The 20,974-nt window shown below is 38.2% G+C and overlaps 2 protein-coding genes across 6 annotated transcripts in view; one reads left to right on the top strand and one right to left on the bottom strand.

Moving 5' to 3' along the window:
* FGFR1OP2 (FGFR1 oncogene partner 2) overlaps positions 1–7,908 on the bottom strand; it is a 28,515-nt gene extending 20,607 nt beyond the window's left edge. For 2 of the 3 annotated variants that reach the window (XM_025400914.1, XM_025400916.1), the window contains exon 1: positions 7,572–7,908. The gene's annotated coding sequence lies outside the window, so the exon portion shown is untranslated. The remainder of the gene's footprint in view (positions 1–7,571) is intronic. The other variant, XM_025400915.1, reaches the window with a different exon arrangement.
* A 46-nt stretch (positions 7,909–7,954) lies between these two features.
* The window catches only part of INTS13 (integrator complex subunit 13), a 33,717-nt gene continuing 20,697 nt past the window's right edge, over positions 7,955–20,974 (top strand). The window contains exons 1-7 of one of the 3 annotated variants that reach the window (XM_025400910.1): positions 7,982–8,012; positions 8,464–8,612; positions 9,475–9,710; positions 11,659–11,733; positions 17,578–17,780; positions 18,209–18,289; positions 20,672–20,762. In XM_025400910.1, the coding sequence (XP_025256695.1) occupies positions 9,486–9,710; positions 11,659–11,733; positions 17,578–17,780; positions 18,209–18,289; positions 20,672–20,762 (675 nt within the window). In that variant the 5' untranslated portion in view covers positions 7,982–8,012; positions 8,464–8,612; positions 9,475–9,485. Of the gene's footprint in view, positions 8,613–9,474; positions 9,711–11,658; positions 11,734–17,577; positions 17,781–18,208; positions 18,290–20,671; positions 20,763–20,974 lie in introns of all 3 variants that reach the window. The other 2 variants (XM_025400909.1, XM_025400911.1) reach the window with 2 other exon arrangements.

Genomic DNA, 20,974 nt, shown 5'->3' with positions numbered 1-20,974 from the left:
AATTGATATTTATGAAATGCTACAACCAACAACAGCAGAGTACACATTCTTTTTAAGTGCACAAGACATTCACAAGGATAGATCATATCCTGGATCACAAAACAAACCTTAACAAATTTAAAAGAACTGTAATCATACAAATTATGCTCTTTTTTGAGATGGAGTTTCACTCTTGTCACCCAGGCTGGAGTGCAATGGCACAGTCTCGGCTCACTGCAATCTCTGCCTCCTGGGTTCAAGCGGTTCTTCTGCCTCAGCCTCCTGAGTAGCTGGGATTACAGGCTCATGCTACCATGCCTGGCTAATTTTTGTATTTTTAGTAGAGATGGGGTTTCACCACGTTAGCCAGGCTGGTCCCGAATGCCTGACCTCAGGTGATCCACTCGCCTCGGTCTCCCAAAATACTGGGATTACAGGCGTGAGTCACCGCAACCTGCCAGTACAAATTAAGCTCTTTGATTACAATGAAATCAAACTAAAGTAAATAATTAAGATATAACAAGAAAATCTCCAAACACCTGGAAGTTAAACAATGTACTTCTACACAATAAGTCAAAAAGGAAGTCTCTGGAAATTAGAAGATACTTTGATCTAAATAAACATGAAAATACAAAATATCAAAAATTTTGGCATGTATGTAAAACTCTACTTTGAGGCAAATTTACAGCATTAAATGCTTATATTAGAAAATTAGAAAGATCTCAAATCAATTATATAAGCCTCAACCTTTAGGAACTTGGAGAAGAAGAGCAAAATAAACCTAAATTAAATAGAAGGAAATAATAAAGAGTAAAAATCAATGAAATTGAAAACAGGAAAGCAACAGAGAAAACCCAATGAAATCAAGCCAGTTCTTTGAAAAAAATAAAAATTGAAAAACCTCCTGCAAAATTAACCAAGAAAAAAGACAGCAGACATAAAGTACTAACGGAAAGAAGAAACAGGAAAGAAGGGATATTAGGAAAGACGAGATATCACTACAGGCCTCTAATTCATTCAAAGGATAAGTGAATACAATAACAAACTCCATACACATGAATCGGATAATTTAAATGAAATGGATTAATTCTTCAAAAAACACAAACTACATAAAGTCACACAAGATGTAACAGACAACTATGAATAGTCCTATTATAACTATTTTAAGAAACTGAATTTGTAATTAGAAATCTATAAAAAAATCTCCAGACCTGGATGGATTCAAGGACAAATTCCATCACACATTTAAAGTAGTAACACCAATTATTATAGAATTTCCTAAGAAAAGAATAGAAGAAAAGGAAATACTTGTACTTTGAAACTCGTAAAATCATGTATTACTGATACCAAAACCAAAGAGAATACAAGAAAACCACAGACTAATATCCTTCATTAACATAAACAAAATATCCTTAAGGAAATATTTGTAACTCAAATTCAGCAACTCATAATGAGAGTAATATACCCTGACCAATGCAACTTTATCCCAGATTCAAGGCTGTCTCCAGTGTAATCCACCGAAGATGAAAATCACTTAGGCATACCAATTGGAGTATTATTTTAAAATTCAGCACCCTTTCATAATAAAAATTTTCTGCAAGCTAGGACTAGAAGAGGATTTTTTTAAACTGAGAAAGGGCATTTTCAAAAAACTTATAGCAAACATCATACTTCATAACGAAAGACTGACTGCTTTCCCAATAAAATTAGGAACAAGGGAAGGATGTCTCCAGTCACCAGTCCTGTTCAATACATTAGTGCAATAAGGCTAGGAAGGGGGGAGAAAGCATATAGGTTGCAAAAGGAGAAATAAAATGGCCCCTTTTCACAGCCAACATTGATGTCTATGTAGAAAACCCCAAAGAATCCAAAAAAGAACTTCTAAAACTAATATATGATTTTAGCAACGTCACAGGATACAAGCACAAGAATCAACTATTTTTCTATATACTGGCAACAAACAAATGGAAACCAAAACTTTTTTTTTGTTAAACACACATTTACAATAGCAAAGAAAAAAAAAGAAGAAGAAGAAAGAAAAGGAAAAAAAAAACAAAACAAAACTGAGATTCCTGGGCATAAATTAAAACATATGCAAAATCTGTGCTGATAACTACAAAACGCTAATGAAAGAAACTAGAGAGGATCTAAATGAATGGAGAAACATACTGTGTTCAAGGACTGGAAGACTCAACATAGTAGAGAAGTTTTCTTTTTCTTTTTTTTGAGACAGAGTCTTAGTCTGTTGCCCAGGCTACTGGAGTGCAGTGGTTCGATCTCGGCTCACTGCAACCTCCGCCTCCCGGGTTCAAGCGATTCTCTTGCCTCAGCCTCCAGAGTAGTTGAGATTACAGGCGTGCGCCACCACGCCAAGCTAATTTTTGTATTTTTAGTAGAGGCAGGGTTTTGCCATGCTGGCCAGGATGGACTCGAACTCCTGACCTCAAGTGATCCTCCTGCCTCAACTTCCCAAAGTGCTGGGATTACAGGCGTGAGCCACCATGCCCAGCCGAAACGTCAAGTTTTCTGTAACTGTTCTACAAACAGTACAATTTCCAATCAAAGTCCCAGCAAGATTTTTTTAGAGAAATTGATAAGCTAATTCTAAAATTTCTATGGAAATGCAAAGAAACTAGATAAAACAACTATGAAAACAAAAAAAGTTGACGAAACTATTTTTCAGAGGTTTTTTCACACTACCAAAGTTTAAGACTTACTATAAAGCTACTGCAATCAAGGTGGCATGGAGCTGAGAGACAGAATAAGTTTAGAAACAGGGCCATACAAAAATGACCAACTGATTTTTGAAAAAGGTGCAAAGGCAAGTCAAAGGAGAAAGGTTGGCTTTTTCAACAAATGTTGTTGGAAGAACTGGACATCTATATGCCAAAAGTTTAATCCCAATGTAATTCTTACACTTTATACCAAAATTAACTCAAAATGGACCATAAGTCTAAATGCAAAATTAAAAACAATAACACTTCCAGGAAAAAATTAAGAGAAAATATTTGTGACCTGGGGTTAGGCAAAGGTTTTTGTAAACATGACACTAAAAGCATGATTCATAAAAGAAAAATTTGATAAACTGAACCTCATCAAAACCACAAACTTTTGTTCTGGGAAAGACACTGTTTAGAGAGTTTGAAAAGACAAGCTACAGGCTGGGAGAAAATATTTTCAAATTACTTATCCAACAAAGGACTTGTATCTAGAATACATAAAAACCTCTCGAAACAGTAAGAAAATAATCCAAATAAAAATGAATAAAAGACTTTACTAGTGAACCAAAAAGATATGGACAAATAAGAAATAAGAAAAGATGTTCAACATCATCAGCCATTAGAGAAACGCAATTAGAACCATGACGAAACCTGCCCTCTTAAAATGACGATTTATTTCTGCATCAATACCACATTGCCTCACATGTAACAGCTGTAAAATAAACTCTTGCTAATATGTATAAGTCACTGTTTTCTTCTTTAAAATTGCTTCACCTATTCTTTGCCTTCTCTCTAACCTAATTCTATCCAAATGGATCTCTAGAGTACCCTAAAGGAAAATCAAACTGTTAGGTAATAATTTTAATTAATTCAAACTGTTGGTAGCCTTCTGAATCTGAGCAATAACTACTTTATACTGTCATTTGGGCAAGAGGACATGTGTTATTCCCATTTTACCAATGAGGAAATAGACCCAGGAATTCCAAATCTAAAAAGCTGAGTGGCTCACGCCTGTAATCCCAGCACTCTGGGAGGCCAAGGCAGGCGGATCACAAGGCCAGGAGATCGAGACGAGCCTGACCAACATGAAACCCTGTCCCTACTAAAAATGCAACAATTAGCCAGGTGTGGTGGCGCACGCCTGTAATCCCAGCTACTCGGGAGGCTGAGGCAGGAGAACTGCTTGAGCCCAGGAGGTGGAGGTTGCAGTGAGCTGAGATTGCACCATTGCACCCCAGCCTGGGCGACAGAGCGAGACTCCAACTCAAACAAAAAAGCCGAATGACAGAGCCACAAAGAAAGGAAGGAGCCAAACTACTAACAAAAATAGAACTTCTGATCCCCAGTCTAGTGTCCTATTCTTAAGTCACACTGGATTCCCAGGGTTCTGTTTGCTTTTCACCTATATAGAAATCATTTCAATCTCATTAGGTGGAAAACAAAAGAAAGTAAATTCTCTGACCCTACCCCACAAATGGAACATCCAAGATATTTTTTAAAATTTTCAAGCCGCCATAGAAAAGAAATGGGAATGTATATGAAGACAAATTTTAAAGAAAAAAAAAAATTCAAATATTTTCCAGACTTAACAGCCTAGCAAGCAACCATTTTAATTAGGTGTCACAGTTAATTACAAGATTAATGAATGTTTACTGATTGGCTTTTTAAAATTGCAATTAACATCCACTTTATGAAAAACACTCTCTCCTCTCCAGATTGCATAATGAAATACTACTATCAAAATGAACTACATTTAAAATTTGTTAACTATAAAAACCTACATATTCAGGGAAAGGAATTATAAACAGTAGATAGCTCAAAGCATAATTTTTTTAGCATTTCAGAAACACAGTGACAACAGTTTCTAAGAATTTGCATGTTCATTTCCTGTAAGTGAAACCACACAAAAGTTTAAAATATTTTTTAATATGCATTTACTTTATCACCTTTTTTGAAGACCATTATGCTTCCCCTCTTTTTTGGCCAGGAAGTGGAGTGGGAGGAAGAAGACTGTTTTCCAAACTCTCTAACAAGTTTCAAATTTTAAAAAACAGACTTCATTGGGAGGCCGAGACAGGCGGATCATGTGGTCAGGAGATTGAGACCATCCTGGCTAACACGGTGAAACCCTATCTCTACTAAAAATACAAAAAATTAGCCGGGCGTGGTGGCGGGTGCCTGCAGTCCCAGCTACTAGGGAGGCTGAGGCAGGAGAATGGCGTGAACCTGGGAGGTGGAGCTTGCAGTAAGCCGAGATGGCACCACTGCACTCCAGCCTGGGCGACAGAGCAAGACTCCATCTCAAAAAAAAAAAACAAAAACAAAAAACCAGACTTCAGTAAAAAAGGAATATTCTAAACTTTTTGACCTATTTTTGTAGTGCCTATCTTAACTGGCCATAATACACTTACTTACATTATTTTCTCTAGGCAGGTCCAAATTACAGGTGAATCTTTTTTTTTTTTTAGCAAGTTAAAAAAATTATTTTTTTCTTTTCTGCATTAGTCACATTCTCGCCCACTTTACCACCCAAAGACTTTTGCAGTCAGACTCCTGGCAGAAGGCTCAGAACATTCTGCTGCTGATAAAAGAGAAACCACCACCCACCCAAGACAGCAATTGCCAGCTGTTTACTTTCAGATTTTGGTTAAGAAAAATTTAAGGAAATTCAAGTCATATTTTTCAAGCCAACCTCAGAAAATAAATGGGAATATATATGAAATGTAAGAGAAATTTTAAAGACTAAAAAAAATTCAAGTATTTTCTAGATAATTAATAAAAGCCTAGCAACCATTTTAATTAGGCGTCACATTAACTATAAGATCAATGAATGTTTACTGATTGGAAACTTTGTTTCCCTTATCGGCCAATCCACTACTCCTACCACTACATCTACACAGAAATACTGTGGCTACTGATACACCACAGATGTGTTTTTAAATGTCAACAATCTAGTTTAAATTTTTTCATGTTCAGGTATATGTCTCTAATATTATATGAACTGACCCATATGAAAATAAAAAAACTAAAAGGTATAGTCATGGTTTTCATATAAACTTATAATCTTAAGAATGCGAGAAAGAATGCATGTAAATTACATATAAAAACAAGCATTTACACAGACATATCGCTGTATCTGAAAGCAAAGAAAATTTTCACTGTTCTTGAAAACAGTGGAATGAATATATGTTTGTAACTGTATAAAGACACTTTCTGAAGAAAATTAATTTTTAAAGTTGGAAGAAAGATTTTGGAAGTAATGACACTAGAGGATTTTTTTACATATTACACGTTCCCTTAGAATTATGGCTGAATATAAGTTTCATATACATATGTTTAAACAGTTATGACAATTCAAGAAGGAACCTAATATAAACCAGCTATTTCTAACCTACAGGCGAAGGAGTCAGTGGAAGAGTTGCCTGAATGCACATACTCCAAGCACTGTCTGTAGTCAATGGAGATTTCTGCTCCATTTCTCAAATATAAAGATACTACAAAAATAAAATACAAAATCATTTAAAAGCATAGTAGTTTTCTGTCATTATACGTAATTTCAATCAACAATTACTAAAAGTACAACTGCGTGTGTATTAGAAGTGCAGGGTTTCTCACATTCAAAACAGGTCAGGAGCCTTTAAGCCAATGTACAGAGTTCCTTCTGGCTCCAAAATTCTATGATTTTAAAGGATGAAGAACTCTTATGGTGAATTCTTTAGAACTATTCAATTTCAATAAATATACATATGTATATATAAATAATGCTTGCTACGTGTCAAGTATTGGACTTTTTCTCAGAGATGAGTAAGACCTGATTCCAGACAGACCCAGGTTCAAATTGGCAGGAGAGACAGATACAGAAACAAGTAATACAACCTAATAAATACTGCAGAAGAAATGTTTCAAATGCGTAGGGAGCACAGCGGTATCAATGTTACCTGGGGAAGTATGAGAAGACAATGATTTATGAATTGGGTTTTGATAGGCGGTAAAAGAGAGGAACAGTAAATATCCTAGACAGATGGTACCGCAAGTACAAAAGTACAGAGCTGTCAAAGTGCACGGCATGTTTGGGGAAACAGCCAGTATAGTCTGGTATGGTCGGATATTAAAGCAAGACTAAAAGGTAAAATGGATTGGGGCAGACTGTAAAAGATCCTGAATGATGATGTGCTTAACAATTAGGATTTGATTTTGTCAGCAATACAGTTACTAAAAAGTTTAAGGAAAGGACAGAGATAAATATGTATTTTAGAATAACTCTATGGAAGGATTATAGCAGAGAAACCAGTGGAGGGCGGGGGGCGGGAGGGCAACCGCACTAATTCTGGCGAAAAAAATAATAATAATACAATGCAGTGTGAGTGGAAATGAAGAACCAAGGATGATTCCTGGTTTTCCAGTTCGGATAGCAGGACAGATACTGGAACCGTTATCAGAGATGGGATACAGAAGAAAGGCAAGAAGTAAACCAGAAAAGAGTAATACCCCTTGGAGAGCAGTTTCAAGAAACAAGTTATCTCCATTAGACGCTGCAAACAGGTGACTGAAAGGGTCCCCCGTCCCGTGGTGAGCCCGCAGGTGGCCAAGGCAGGATGAAAGTAGATACGGAAGGTGTGTCCAAAGCGTTAGGGTCAAGGCTTTTCACTAAACTTTCCGCACCCCATCTCCATTATGAGGAGCTCGGAGCCGGAAGGGTGCGGAGAGGAACTCCGGTTCCCAGGAGCTGGGAACCTGCGGCTGGAAGCGGCCAGGGCCGGGCGCCGGTGGTTCAAGAGGCGCAAGGCACCTGCCCGGGCGAAAGACTGCCCCAGCGAAGGACGCCTCCGAGTCGCCCACCCCTGCTCCCGTCCCTGGATTTAGTCCACTTACTCTGCTCTTAGTCCCTCGCAGCCGTCAGCTGTGGCGATGCGGACTGAAAGCCTCTACTAACCGGGACCTAAGCACTCAAAGGAAGAGACTCTGCGCCCCTAATCCGCCTCCTCAGCAAGCAGACGCAGAGCCGCACGGAGGCAGCGTAAGGGTGTCCGGGAAGACAGTAGCGTTCAGCCCCATCACCGGATGGGTAGACACCTCCGCCGACCGCCTCCGACCGGCTCTCCCGGAGGACTCCAGCCTCGCGAGATTTCCTTCCTCGCGTTACGGTGGGGCAAAACCGACCACTCTCCGCTTTGCGCGAGAAGGCGGGGCGGGGCCCTTGTATGTCCCTCCCTATTCCTCCCCTCCCAGGCCTTCGCTCGGCCTCTCGCAAAGTCTCGCGAGTTTTTCCAGGGGAAACCGGCCAGGGTGGAGAGACAGAGAAGGGGAGACCGGGTGGGTGGGCCGTACGCTCAGGGGGCCGTGGTTGGTACTTCGCTGTTGGGGAGGCTTTCAGGTCGCCCAGATCCTGCTTCCCAATGGGTGACTGGGAAAATTAGTGGGTGGAAAATCTCGAGGGGTGGAGGCTTTTTTTTCCTCTTTGGCCCCGCCCTCTTCCTGTTCGGCGACTGGGAAGCCTGGCCCTCCGAGGGGGAAGGGAGACTTGGCGGGGCTGTCGGAGATCGCTGTGCGCACGCGCGAGCCCGAGTGTGTGAGTGTGCACGCGCACGCGCGCTCTTGCTCTTAGGAAGCCTGGGAAGGACCGGTGTGCTAGGAGATGATCGGGGAAAGCATAGTCCCCTGTCTGTGGCACCAGACACTCCCGACTGTGCGCTGACTCTCCCCACCCAGCCAGCAGCCTTTTCCAGAGAGGCTGTGGTCCGTAGCCTCTTCGTTTTCACTGCAGGACCAGGCACGAAAGTAAGCGAACCTCGATCCTGAGGTCTTCTTATCCACTCACCTTGTATTTTCCACCCCCCACCCTGCAGCAAAGTGGGTCTAGAAGGTTTCTCAGAGAGTTTTGCGTGAAGGGGAGATGCGTCTTGAAAGCAGGAGGTGAAAATAGCTGGATCGTAAGAAATCAGTTCGTTTTGATTAACACTTTGGCTCTGCTTGCCATGTGCTTTTCGAATGTGGATTGTCTATTCAGTATAAGATTTTGTTAGCGAAGCAGGGGAATACCATATGCTCTGTTTTAATAAGTAAAAGTTTTAAAAGTTTTAAATTTCCTCTTCCACACCAGTGTGATGGTAACAACTAAGTTTTTCTGCTCTACCTTGTAAATTACTGTGATGTTTCAAAAGCTAAGGGGAAGAGTGTGAAGTTGGGGTCCTCATCCTAAGGCGAAGACCTGATGTGCGGTTATCTTAGGAGATGTTTATCTTTGTTTTGGCCTTTTCTTTTGCTGTCACTCCACTTTCCTGTTAATTCCGCACCCCTACCCCCCAGTCCCCCTTTTTCAGAAATCTTCAAAGGTTTTTCTAGGAGGGAAGTCCAAAAATACTGGCTTGGGGTTTATATGTGACGAACGTCAATTAGCAAGGACCATAAAGGTGTATTTCAAGAGTATTTGTCACTTACTATGTTTCGTATATGTAAGGGAATCAAATACAATTAAATGTCAAAATGTTTCCCTCTGACAATTTTAAGTTCATTTTAAAAGCAAAACCAAAAATGTATGCACTAGTAATTTTGTCTGTGCCTGGTAGAGTAACAGCCTCATATGGTGTATTGATACCGTTGCTTTCTGGTCATGACCTCATTAAACTGTCCTTTGTTGGACAGATTTCTTTGAACATATTACTCATGTAATATCAAGTCTTCTTGAGGAAAAGAATCTTCTTGAGAAAATAAGAAAAAATTTAAGATACTAAATGTTATGTATAAATATTTGGCTAATATGTTTTTCCCTTTACAGGTCAAAACAAAATGAAGATTTTTTCTGAATCTCATAAAACAGTGTTTGTTGTGGATCACTGCCCTTATATGGCAGAATCATGCAGGCAGCATGTCGAGTTTGATATGCTGGTGAAGAATAGAACCCAAGGAATCATTCCTTTGGCCCCCATATCTAAATCATTGTGGACTTGCTCAGTAGAATCTTCCATGGAATATTGTAGAATAATGTATGATATATTTCCTTTCAAAAAGCTGGTGAGTGTGAAGTACAAACAAAATCATGATTTTGGGGATGTACTTAACTGCATAAATGAATTTTTTATATGAATTTGCTGTAGATTATGACTGTGTGTTTATTACTTAAAATGTGGTACGTAACGCTGCCCTTTGGGATGAATATATAATGGATGTTTAATTGGGGCCAGTAATAATAACAGCTAACAATTATTGAGCACTTACATGTACCAGACATATTTCAAAGTGCTTCATGCTTATTAATTTCTTTAATTCTCATAACAGTCATCTTAGGTAGGAACTGTAGTTATTGAAGCAATGGTCAAAGTATGTAACAACCAGTATAGAACACAGACTGACCATTGAGAGCTGTTGTCAAACTGTGCTGGCATGTAGCAGCTGAGTGTCAGTCTTGTTTGTTGCTTCCCTGTTGTAGATCCAGAAACTGAGGTAAAGAGAAGAAACTTGTCCTGAGTCACATAGTTACTTAGAGGCAGAGCCAGAATTTGAACCTAAGCTGGCTGGCTGCTTGCAAGTTTAGCAAATATATACTAAACCGCTGTATTGTTTGGCCATATTAGAAAGAAATACTTTTTTAAGAACGCTGAGTGGAAATGGTTTATCAGTAAGAAGAGAAATGGATGATTGATAGAAATTACAGGTATTAAAGTTTAGTCTTAGAATTCAGTATCTTAAATGTCTTATTTTGGGGAAGTCATTTGGTTAGCCACAAGTGGAAGACTTGCTTTCTGTCTTACTTGAAGCAGCCTAGGCTGGGACCTAGCCAATTCTTAGACTGAGGAAGGTAGGGCAGTAGAGTAAAGGTGAACATAGTCTGATATTATACATTCAGATATATTCCAAATTAAAATATAAGCCCTTCTTAAAATTTGTGTGCATTCTGTGTACGATAAAAATATATAATGAGAGGGAATATAACTGATGTAGAGCACAGGCTTTGGTTCAGACCTTGGCATGGTTAGCTACCAGCCGTGTGACTTTGATCATATTTCTTAATCTCTCCAAGCCTTAGTTTCCTCCCATGTCAATATAACACTTACTTCCTTGATGTAAGCTTTAAAAGAGATAAATCTAAGTGAAGTGGCTTGTAAAATATGTCCCTGTCAGATAAGCCTTGGAAGAGAAGACCAATTATCAGACTTCTTGGGGGAGAAAGGAAAACTAGTATTTCATCTATATATAAGGAAAAAGATCATAGATTAGATCGTGTTGTCCAGAGTAAAGAGAGAAATCTAACCCTCTACCCAAAAAGGAACATGGGTCAGAATCATCATTTGATAAGTTTTCGAAAATATTCCTTGTCATTATCTTACCTGGTAGCAGGTAATTTTAAATTTTCAAATTTGCGTTTTACTTTAAAACTTAGCGTAAAGTCCATATACATTATTTTGGCTTTCAGTGCCCTATATGATGCAGCTCCTGCCTATTTCTCTGAGTTTGTCTCCTCTCCCACTGCCTGCTCTGACTTTCGCCCTTTCCAGGGTATGTGCTCAGATGCCTTTGCATTTGTTGTTTGCTGTACCCAGATTATCCCTGATTTACAGTGGCTGGCTTTGGATTGCCTTCAGTTGCCACTGCTATGGAGAGTCCTTCTCTGATCACCCAATCTAAAGTAGCTAATTAACTTATTCTTCATAACGTTTATCACTCTGTGAAATTATCTTGTTCATTTATTTGTTTGTAATCTTCCTGCAATGCCCTTTGTCCTGGTAGACTCCCCTCCCCTGACTTTCCCCACATTGTAACAGAACTTTTTTATTCATCACTCTATTCCCATATACTCAGTGCCAGCAATAACACCTGGCATGTACTACACATTCTGTGACTATAAAATGAGTGAATGAATGAATCAGTGAAACAGTGTTAGAAATTGCATGTTACTTGAAAATATGTTGGTAATTGAGTGAAATTGGAGTTGAATACTAATTGTTTCTTTGGAATCTATTAGGTGAATTTTATTGTGAGTGATTCTGGAGCACATGTTTTAAATTCTTGGACTCAAGAAGACCAAAATTTACAGGAGGTATGGTTAGATTTTGAGATGTGGCCGTTTGTAAAAATTATCTAAATGTAGTAATACTTTTTAAAAAAATGACCAATTTTTTAAATCACTCTAGGATTTGCATATAGTGTTAAAATGCCAAGTTATATGAAAAGAAAACAGCTATCTCCATTCTAGTCATTCCCTACCCCGAGCACCCCCAAGCAAACTTCCATGTTTTAGCGGTTGTCGTATTTACTTGCAGATTTCTAAATAACGTGTTTTTATTCCGTTTATTGAGTTTTCTGTTTATTTATCTACTTATTTATTTATTTATTTTGAGATGGAGTCTTGCTGTCACCCAGACTGGGGTGCATCGCGCCATCTCAGCTCACTGCAACCTCTGTCTCACAGGTTCAATAGATTCTCCTACCTAAGCCTCCCGAGTAGCTGAGACTACAGGCATGTGCCACCACGCCCGGCTAATTTTTGTAGTTTTTAGTAGAAATAGGGTTTAGCCATGTTGGCCAGGCTGGTCTTGAACTCCTGACCTTCATGTGTCCAATGCCTGCCCCCTTCCCTTGTGTTCTCAATATTAATATGTCAGTTTTCAAAGTTTCATGTTTGCATTATAACATCTACATAAAGTGTTATTCACTGTTAAGCCAAGTAATATATATGGTTAGTTCCTTATATAGCTTTTTGTTTTTTCCTAGAATTATTTAGTATCTCCTTTTTGTCCCCTTCATGTGTTTTCTTTTCATAATATCCATTGCTGCTTTTCCTCATGCTTCTACAAAACCGCCCAGTATTGTGATCATAAATGTGTTGGATAATTCAGCTGTTTGGTTTTGTCCCCTGAGGAAAAACCTCCAGCCTGGGCAACAAGAGCAAAACTCAGTCTCAAAACAAACAAACAAAAACAACACAGAAACCAAAAAAGAAAGCATAAACCCACAAGTATGAAGTGAGTGGAAGAGACAAGAACAAACAAGATAGACATCAACAAGAATGTATAAAAATGGATGAAGAGCACAGTCTTGGAGCCAAGTCTTCTGCTCCAGTTTGAACTGGCTGCTTTCTAGGCCCACTGCACTGCTGTCATCCTTCTCTCCCTATTTTTCAGATCCCACTTCTTTCCTCTTATTTTCTTTGTGTAATCTTTTGTTTTGGTAGAACATAACCTCTGGGATGCCTGTAGTTTACCTTGCCCTTTGCTGATACTTTGGGTGTAGAAAATCCGTGTTGGAAATAACTTTTTCCTCAAAATTTTGAGGGCATTATATACTCCACAAAATTATATGTTAAGCCTCCAGTGCTGAGAAACCTAACACCATTTTTCTTTATAATTTCCCTCTGAAAGCTGTTAGAATCTCAGTGATGTGCCTTGGTGTTGATCTGTTCTCATCCATAGTGCTAGGCTTCATATTTTCCAGTACAGGGAAATTTCCCTGCATTGTTCTTTGATAATGTTCTTGTCTCTGTGTTCTGTGTCTTTCTGGAATATCCATTCTTGGGATGTTAGACCTCCTGCATTAAATTCCTTACTCTTTTTCTCACTAATCATCTCATTGTCAGTCATTCTGCTTTTTTGAAGCTTTTAACCCTTGTAGAGAACTTTTTATTTGGTTGTACTTTTAATTTCTAAGAACTTTGACTTACACTCTAATTATGTCTATTTTTGGCATATCCTTTTCTTGTTTTATGGGTGTAATTTTACCTGCAGGTATTAACATTAGTTTATTTGAGGTTTTCTTTTGTTCCTTCTGTGTTCTCAAGTTCTTTTCATGTTGAGGCTTTTCTTAAATGCCTGCTGATACTTAGGTAGGCAGTCTTACTTAAAAGCAAGGCACTAAATGGCAGATTAGAAAATCTACACATTGTGGAGTAGGTATTGCTGACTATACTTCATTGTAGTTTAAGCCGATGGTTTGCACTAGGGAACCTCCAAACACTGGAGTTGACAGATGGTCTCTCTGGGACTGTTCTTCTACTCTTTTATCTGTATGACAACTTGGTTGTCAGCTCTCTGGGAGACAGGGGAGAGGGTAAGTTATACCATTTCCCCTGTAGCATTAGCCATATTCAGATGCACAGTAAGCCTCACATAGATAGCAGCTACTGTATTGGACAGCACAGATAGAGAACATTTCCATCATCACAGTAAGTTCTATTGTGCAGTAGTGATTTAGTATCTTACCTTTACTCTCTCATATGCTTTTGGTATCCATGTTTGATAACTTTCAGTTTCAGTTCTTCCAAGGAGTGTGATTCTGTATCTTGTCGGGTAGGGGAGAGGTAGTCACTTACACAGGTAGGGTGTAAGTAAGATCTGGGAGTCAAGTTGTTCTTTAAACTGACTTCAAGCTATTGACATTTTTAGTATCTTGCCTTACCCTGCTGTGTTTGGTAATTGGTGCCTCCAGTTCTTGAACTTCTCCTGGATTCTGCAGGGTATATTATTTTGCCTTTTACCTTCCACGGGCACTTAGATTTCTGCATATTCAGTCCTATTAAGTTCATCACCGCTTCTTCATCCATTTTTATACATTCTTGTTGATGTCTATCTTGTTTGTTCTTGTCTCTTCCACTCACTTCATACTTGTGGGTTTATGCTTTCTTTTTTGGTTTCTGTGTTGTTTTTGTTTGTTTGTTTTGAGACTGAGTTTCGCTCTTGTTGCCCAGGCTGGAGTGCAGTGGCGCGATCTAGGCTCACTGCAACCTCTGCCTCCTGGGTTTGAACAATTCTCCTGCCTCAGCCTCCTGAGTAGCTGGAATTACAGGCACCTGCCACCACGCCTGGCTAATTTTTGTATTTTTAGTAGAGACGAGGTTTCATCATGTTGGCCAGGCTGGTCTTGAACTCCTGACCTCAGGTGATCCGCCCGCCTTGGCCTCCCAAAGTGCTAGGATTATAGGTGTGAGCCACCACGACCAGCCCTGGTTTATGTTTTTTAAAAAGTAAAATCTTTTACTTCGATTTTAGTGGAGGAAGCAGAAACCAACTCATGCTCAACCAGTTAGGTTTATGTTTTAACATTGTCTAAAGATACTGAGTTAGTAGTAGCTTATGTTCTTTGCCGTTATTTAGTTGGATAGAAGACTTCAGTCTATGAGGTCCTTCACAGTGAATATGAACAACATGAGAAACAAGGCTTTAGTGAAATAATTGAATACATTATTTGAATTGTTTAATGTCAAAATTTTTTTGTGAATGGGTCCTATACAGTGGTAACAATCCCATCTGAGGTGTTTTTTTTTAATTACTATTTTTTGTTTTCCTTTTCTTTTCCTTTTTGTTTTTTTGAGACGGAGTCTCGCTCGGTTGCCCAGGCTGGAGTGCAGTGGTGCAATCTCGGCTTACTGCAACATCCGCCTCCCTGGTTCAAGCGATTCTCCTGCCTCAGTCTCCCGAGTAGCTGGGACTACAGGTGTGTGCCACCACGCCTGGCTAATTTTTTGTGTTTTGAGTAGAGATGGGGTTTCATCATGTTAGCCAGGATGGTCTCGATCTCCTGACCTCAAGTGATCTGCCCGCCTCGGCCTTCCAAAGTGCTGGGATTACAGGTATGAGCCACCACGCCCGGCCTCTTTTTCTTTCTTTTAATTTAGTGTAATTTTATTTTTCTCCGAGGTTAGTTTTAAATAGAACACTTTTAAAGAAAATGTGTTTTATCATACTGTTTGGTCTTAAAATGTGATTAGTATAATATATGTAAACATAGCTAATTTTTCATTCTTTTGAGGGAATTCACTCAGTAGGCTTTGATTGGCTTGGCTTTGCACTAATATCATTACAGAATGTTCTTAATATACTATTACCTGAAAAAACAATTTTAAGAATTCCATACATTTCCACTGTACTGTCTTTTTTAAATACTGTGAAAGAAATGTTTTACCTTTTTCAAGAGGTACTGTGAAAGAAGTGTGAAGGCTTTCTAGCAGTATATGAATAAAAATAAGTACAAATCTATGCAGATTTGTACCTACTGTACCTCTGCAGTTCAGTAAAAGTGTGCTTTTGATGGACAGGTATGCTGGTCATAAAGGAATTGTTACTTTTTTCTGCTTTCCCAAGGTGAAGATACATGATATCCCGTTCATAGCTTTTAAATTTTGAATGGAGGGGGAGACTCCACTTGTGAAAGCAACTGTATAGCAAATCACTGGTGTTCAAGAATATGTAAAAGAATTTACATTTTGTATAAATTATGTATAATCTTGTCTATATTTAATGTTTAGCTTTAGTTATCCATTTCACACCTTTTCCCTATGTTAACCTTTCTATGTCTCTGTATCTATCCTGTGCCAGTACCACACTATCTTGATTACCATTGTTTTGTAGTAAGTTTTAAAATAGGAAGTGTGAGTCTTCTTACCTTGTTCTTTTTGAAGATTGTTTTGGCCAGTCTGGGTCCCTTGCAATTCCATATGAATTTTAGAATCACCTTATCAATTACTACAAAGAAGTTGGGGATTATGTTGACACTGTAGGTCAGTTTGGATAATATGGCCATCTTAACAATATTAACTCTTCCAATCCATGAGCATGGTATGTTTTTTCATTTTTTAGATTTTTAATTTCTTTCAACAATGTTTTGTTGTTTTCAGAGTGTAAGTGTTATAGTTCTTGTTAAATTTATTTCTAAGTATTTTATTTTTGATGCTGTTTTAAGTGGGATTTAAAAGAAAATTAGTCTTCAGATTGTTTATTATAAGTATATAGAAATACAATTGATTTTTGTGTATTAATCTTGTATACTACAGGTTTGCCAAACTTGTATATTAGTTGTAATAGTTTTTTAGTGGATATCTTGGGATTTTGTAAATTCAGCATAATGTTCTCTGCAACATAGAAATAGGTTTACCTCTTTCTTTTCGATCTGGATTCTGTTCATCCTCTCTCTCTCTCTCCCCCCCTTCCTTCCTTCCTCTTCCCTCTCCTTCCTTCCCTTTTTCTTTTCTTCCTTCCTTTCTCTCTTTCTTCCTTCCTTTCTTCCCTTTCTTTCTCTCTCTCTCCTTCCTTCCTTCCTTTCTTCCTTCCTTTCTGTCTTTCTGTCTTTCTCTCTCTCTTATCTCTCTTCATCAGTTAGGCCAGTGTTCAGAGTCTGAACTCCCGGACTCAAGCAATCCTTCTGCCTCAGCTTTCTAAGTAGCTAGGACTATGGGTGTACACTACCACACCTAGCTGATTTTTTAGTTTAGTTTTTTTTTTTTTTTCTTTTCTTTTCTTTTTGTAGAAACGGTGTCTTGCTTTGTTGCCTAGTCTGGTCTTGAACTCTTGGCCTCAAGCAATTGTCCTGCCTTGGCTTCCCAAAGTACTGGGATTACAGGCATGAGCCACTGAGCTTGGCATGGATTTCTTTTATTTCTTTTTCTTTCCTATCGCCCTGGCTAGAGCTTCCAGTACAGCGTTGAATAGAAGTGATGATAATAAACTTCTTTGTTACTGATGTGTAGGGAGAATTCATCCAATCTTTCACCGTTAAGTATGATGTTAGCAGTGGGTTTTTCATAGGTGTCGTTTGTCTTCTTGAGGAAGTTCCCTTCTGTTCCTAATTTTTTTAATTATGAAAAGGTCTTGGATCTTGTCAAGTGCTGTTTCTGTGTTTGTTGAGATGATCGTGTGAGTTTTATTTTATTGATGTATGATGTATTGTAATAATTGATATTTGTATATTAAATAAACTTTGCATTCCTAGAATAAATCCCACTTGTTCATGGTGTATAATTCTTCTTTGTGTGTTACTGGATTTCGTACTATTTTTTTAAGAATGATCATGTCCATATATATAAGATACATTGATGTGTAGTTTTCTTTCTTGTGATATTTTTATCTGAATTGCACATACTCTCGTCAACATAATTGTTTTCCCTTTTACTTAGCTAATGGCGGCATTAGCTGCTGTTGGGCCTCCTAATCCTCGGGCAGATCCAGAGTGCTGCAGTATTCTGCATGGTCTAGTTGCAGCAGTGGAAACTCTCTGCAAAATTACCGAATACCAACATGAGGCTCGTACTCTACTCATGGAGAACGCAGAACGTGTTGGAAATAGAGGACGAATAATCTGCATTACTAATGCAAAAAGGTGAGGTGTTGATTATAGCAATTCTTCCACTGTGGAAATTTTTAAATCCTATTGTAGTTTTTCAAAAAACTAGAGACAGCATGTTCACATGTTTACGTTTAAGCATATTACAAGTGGCCTTTCTGATTTTTTTCCTTTTTTTTTTTTTGTTTTGCCTTTTAATATTGAGGCTGTGTTCCATTCTAAAATAAAGACTTATCTCATTGAAAACTGTTTAGATTGCCATCGTGTAGATAAATTTAACATTTTTCCTCAATGGATTTTCAGCTAGTTGTTTAGTGGTATGACTGAGCACACTAAAGATAGTCCTTATTGAAGTAACTTTAATGTCTATAACACGGTAATAGAAGAATATAACACAGCAGAAGAGTGTTTTGAACTTTTACTGTTTATTCCTTTAAATTTGCTACATCTTTTTTATGCCATAGTGATAGTCATGTGCGAATGCTTGAAGATTGTGTCCAGGAAACGATTCATGAACATAACAAGCTTGCTGCAAATTCAGATCAGTGAGTATAATTCATAATTCATAAATGAAATAAATATATTCACATTGATAGATATATGTTATAATTATTTCCAATAACTTAAAAGTGACTGGTAGCATTTCCCTGAATTCTCTACTGACTCAGCAAATTAGTCAAAAAACGTATGTTTGATCAGAAACTTTTTTTTCCATTTTCTCTTTCACTTTAATATTTTACTTTTCTCCCACAAGAAAGGTGATCAAAAGGATAAAATGATACATAAGTTTATAATGTGTATTTGTTTTGATGGTTTAGTCTCATAGTTGTGTTTCAAATTTGTAAAATGTGCTGGGTGTAGTGGCTTATGCCTGTTGTTCCAGCTCTTTGGGGGGCTGAAGCAGGTAGATAACCTGAGCTCGGGAGTTGAAGACCAGCCTAGGCAACATGGCAAAATCCTGTCTCTACACTACGAAAAATACAAAAATTAGCCAGGCCTGGTGGCATGTGCCTGTAGTCCCAGCTACTCAGGCCCCTGAGGCAGGAGAATTGCTCGAGCCTGGGAGGCGGAGGTTGCATTGAACCGAGACTGTGCCACTACACTCCAGCCTGGGCAGCTACACTCCAGAGCAAGACCATGTCTCAAAAAAAAATAAATAACATTTTCATTTTAATTTTTAAAAAATTGTAAAATATGCAAGTTGTTAGTGGCATTATTCACTATGTACCACATCTAAACGTAACAAGTAGTTCATTGTGTGGTTTTTCAAAAAACTTTCTGTTTCTGAAAAGGAAAACAGTTTTTTTTTTCCTCTATACTCACTCTAGTACTTTTGATCAAATGTGTGGGTTTTTCTTCCACACCAATTAATTCTCCAACTCTGTGGATACCAACTGTGTGTCCTACAATTCAATTGTGACACTCCTTGGAGTTAATACAGACCCCACAGATTAGTTATTGCAGACTCAGTTCCACAAGACTGTACCCCACTTAGACACAAATCTCGACTAGTGGTTCCCCACACTTTCGTCTGACTTGGCTACAAATTAGGTGTTTCCACAATCCCCTCCTCACGTTCAATACTTTGTTCTGATGGGCTCATAGAACTCAGGGAAACATTTCAGTTTTCTGATTTATTATAAAGGAAACAGATGAACAGCCACATGAAGAGGGTGAGGTTGGAAGGATCCCAAGTGCATCAGGTTCTGTCCCTGTGGAGTTGGGGTGTACCTCCCTCCCAGCACATGGATGTGTTTACTAACCTAGAAGCTCTCTGAGCCCCATACGTAGGGATTTTTATAGAGGCTTCGTTTGGGTGTGATTGATTATTAACTCACTATCTAGCTTCTCTGCCCTCTCTGGAGGATAGCAGAGCGGGGCTGAATGCTGCTGAGCTTCTAATCATTGCTTGTTCTTTCTGGTGTCCAGACCCCATTGGGGAGCTGTCCAGGATCCCACTAAAGTTGCTTCAGTAGAAGAAAAGATGTTCCTGTCACCCAGGAAATTCCAAGGAACTTAAGAGCTATGTGTCAAGAACTGGGGTCAGAAACCAAATGCTAGAGCAAAAGATGCTCCTAGCGCCCCTGTCATTTAGGAAGTTACAAGGATTTCAGGAGCTCTGTGCTAGGAAGCATGAGCAGAGACCAATATGTATATTTGTGATTGTGTCACAGCTAGTAAAGACATGTTTGGATATTGCAATGTGGACTTTTTTAGAGTGATTATTAATTTTCTTAGGTGCAGTCATAGTATTGTTATGAGTAGGATTGTTCTCACTAGGAGAAGCATGCTGAAGTGTTTAGGACTGCACGTCAAGCCCTCTGCAACTTACTCTCAAATAGTTTAATTAAAAAGTGTGTATCTACTTAGTTATAGTATATAGAGAAAGCAAATATAGCTAACAGTGACTCTAGGTGAAGGACATATGGTTGTTCATTTAATAGTACTTTTCTTTCAACTTTCCTGTAGGTCTGGAAATTTCAAAATAAAAAGTTGGGGGAAATTTTTAGCATTACCAATCCTATATTCTTGGAAATAACTAATTATAGCTAATGGTTAGTATTGCTTGATTTTATCCTTAAGAAACATTAGTATAAGGGAAATTAATATAATATTTATTCATTTTCACTGTTGCAGTTGTCTATTGAAAATGATACTTAATTATAAGAGTTTTATCTTTATTTTATCCTTCAAACACAGCAAATTATTATTTTTTGCATTTAAATTAAATTTGTATACTCATTAAGTGTTCATACTGGTGTAGCAATTGCATATACTGCCTATCTAATATGTAGCTTTTGGGTTAAGAGTAATATCTGATTGTAGCTATATGCTGTTTTAATATGTTAAGGTTTTAATAGTTCACCTGCCTGAATTCATTACATACTATGTATTCTTATATTTTAAGTCAAAAATTTCTCTTTAAGTCTCATGCAGATTCAAAAATGTGAGTTGGTCTTGATCCATACCTACCCAGTTGGTGAAGACAGCCTTGTATCTGATCGTTCTAAAAAAGAGGTGAGTGTTGAAATAATGAAAGAAAAGACCATTGTGGTTAATAATAATAAATACTGAGAAGGGTTATTATTAAAATGATCCATTACCAATATTTTCTGCCAAGAAAATATTTTGAGTTTTCAAAGTAAACCTCTATGGCAAGACATCTAGGGTGGTTCTTTATGGTCTAATTGTAGATTTTAAAGTGTTTTCTATTCTGCCTGCCTCTTGAT

This window comes from Theropithecus gelada, chromosome 11 (genome assembly GCF_003255815.1).
Source record: "Theropithecus gelada isolate Dixy chromosome 11, Tgel_1.0, whole genome shotgun sequence".
Lineage (NCBI taxonomy): Eukaryota > Metazoa > Chordata > Mammalia > Primates > Cercopithecidae > Theropithecus > Theropithecus gelada.
The sequence above is the reverse complement of the archived record's forward strand: the minus strand, read 5'-3'. Positions and strand labels throughout refer to the sequence as shown.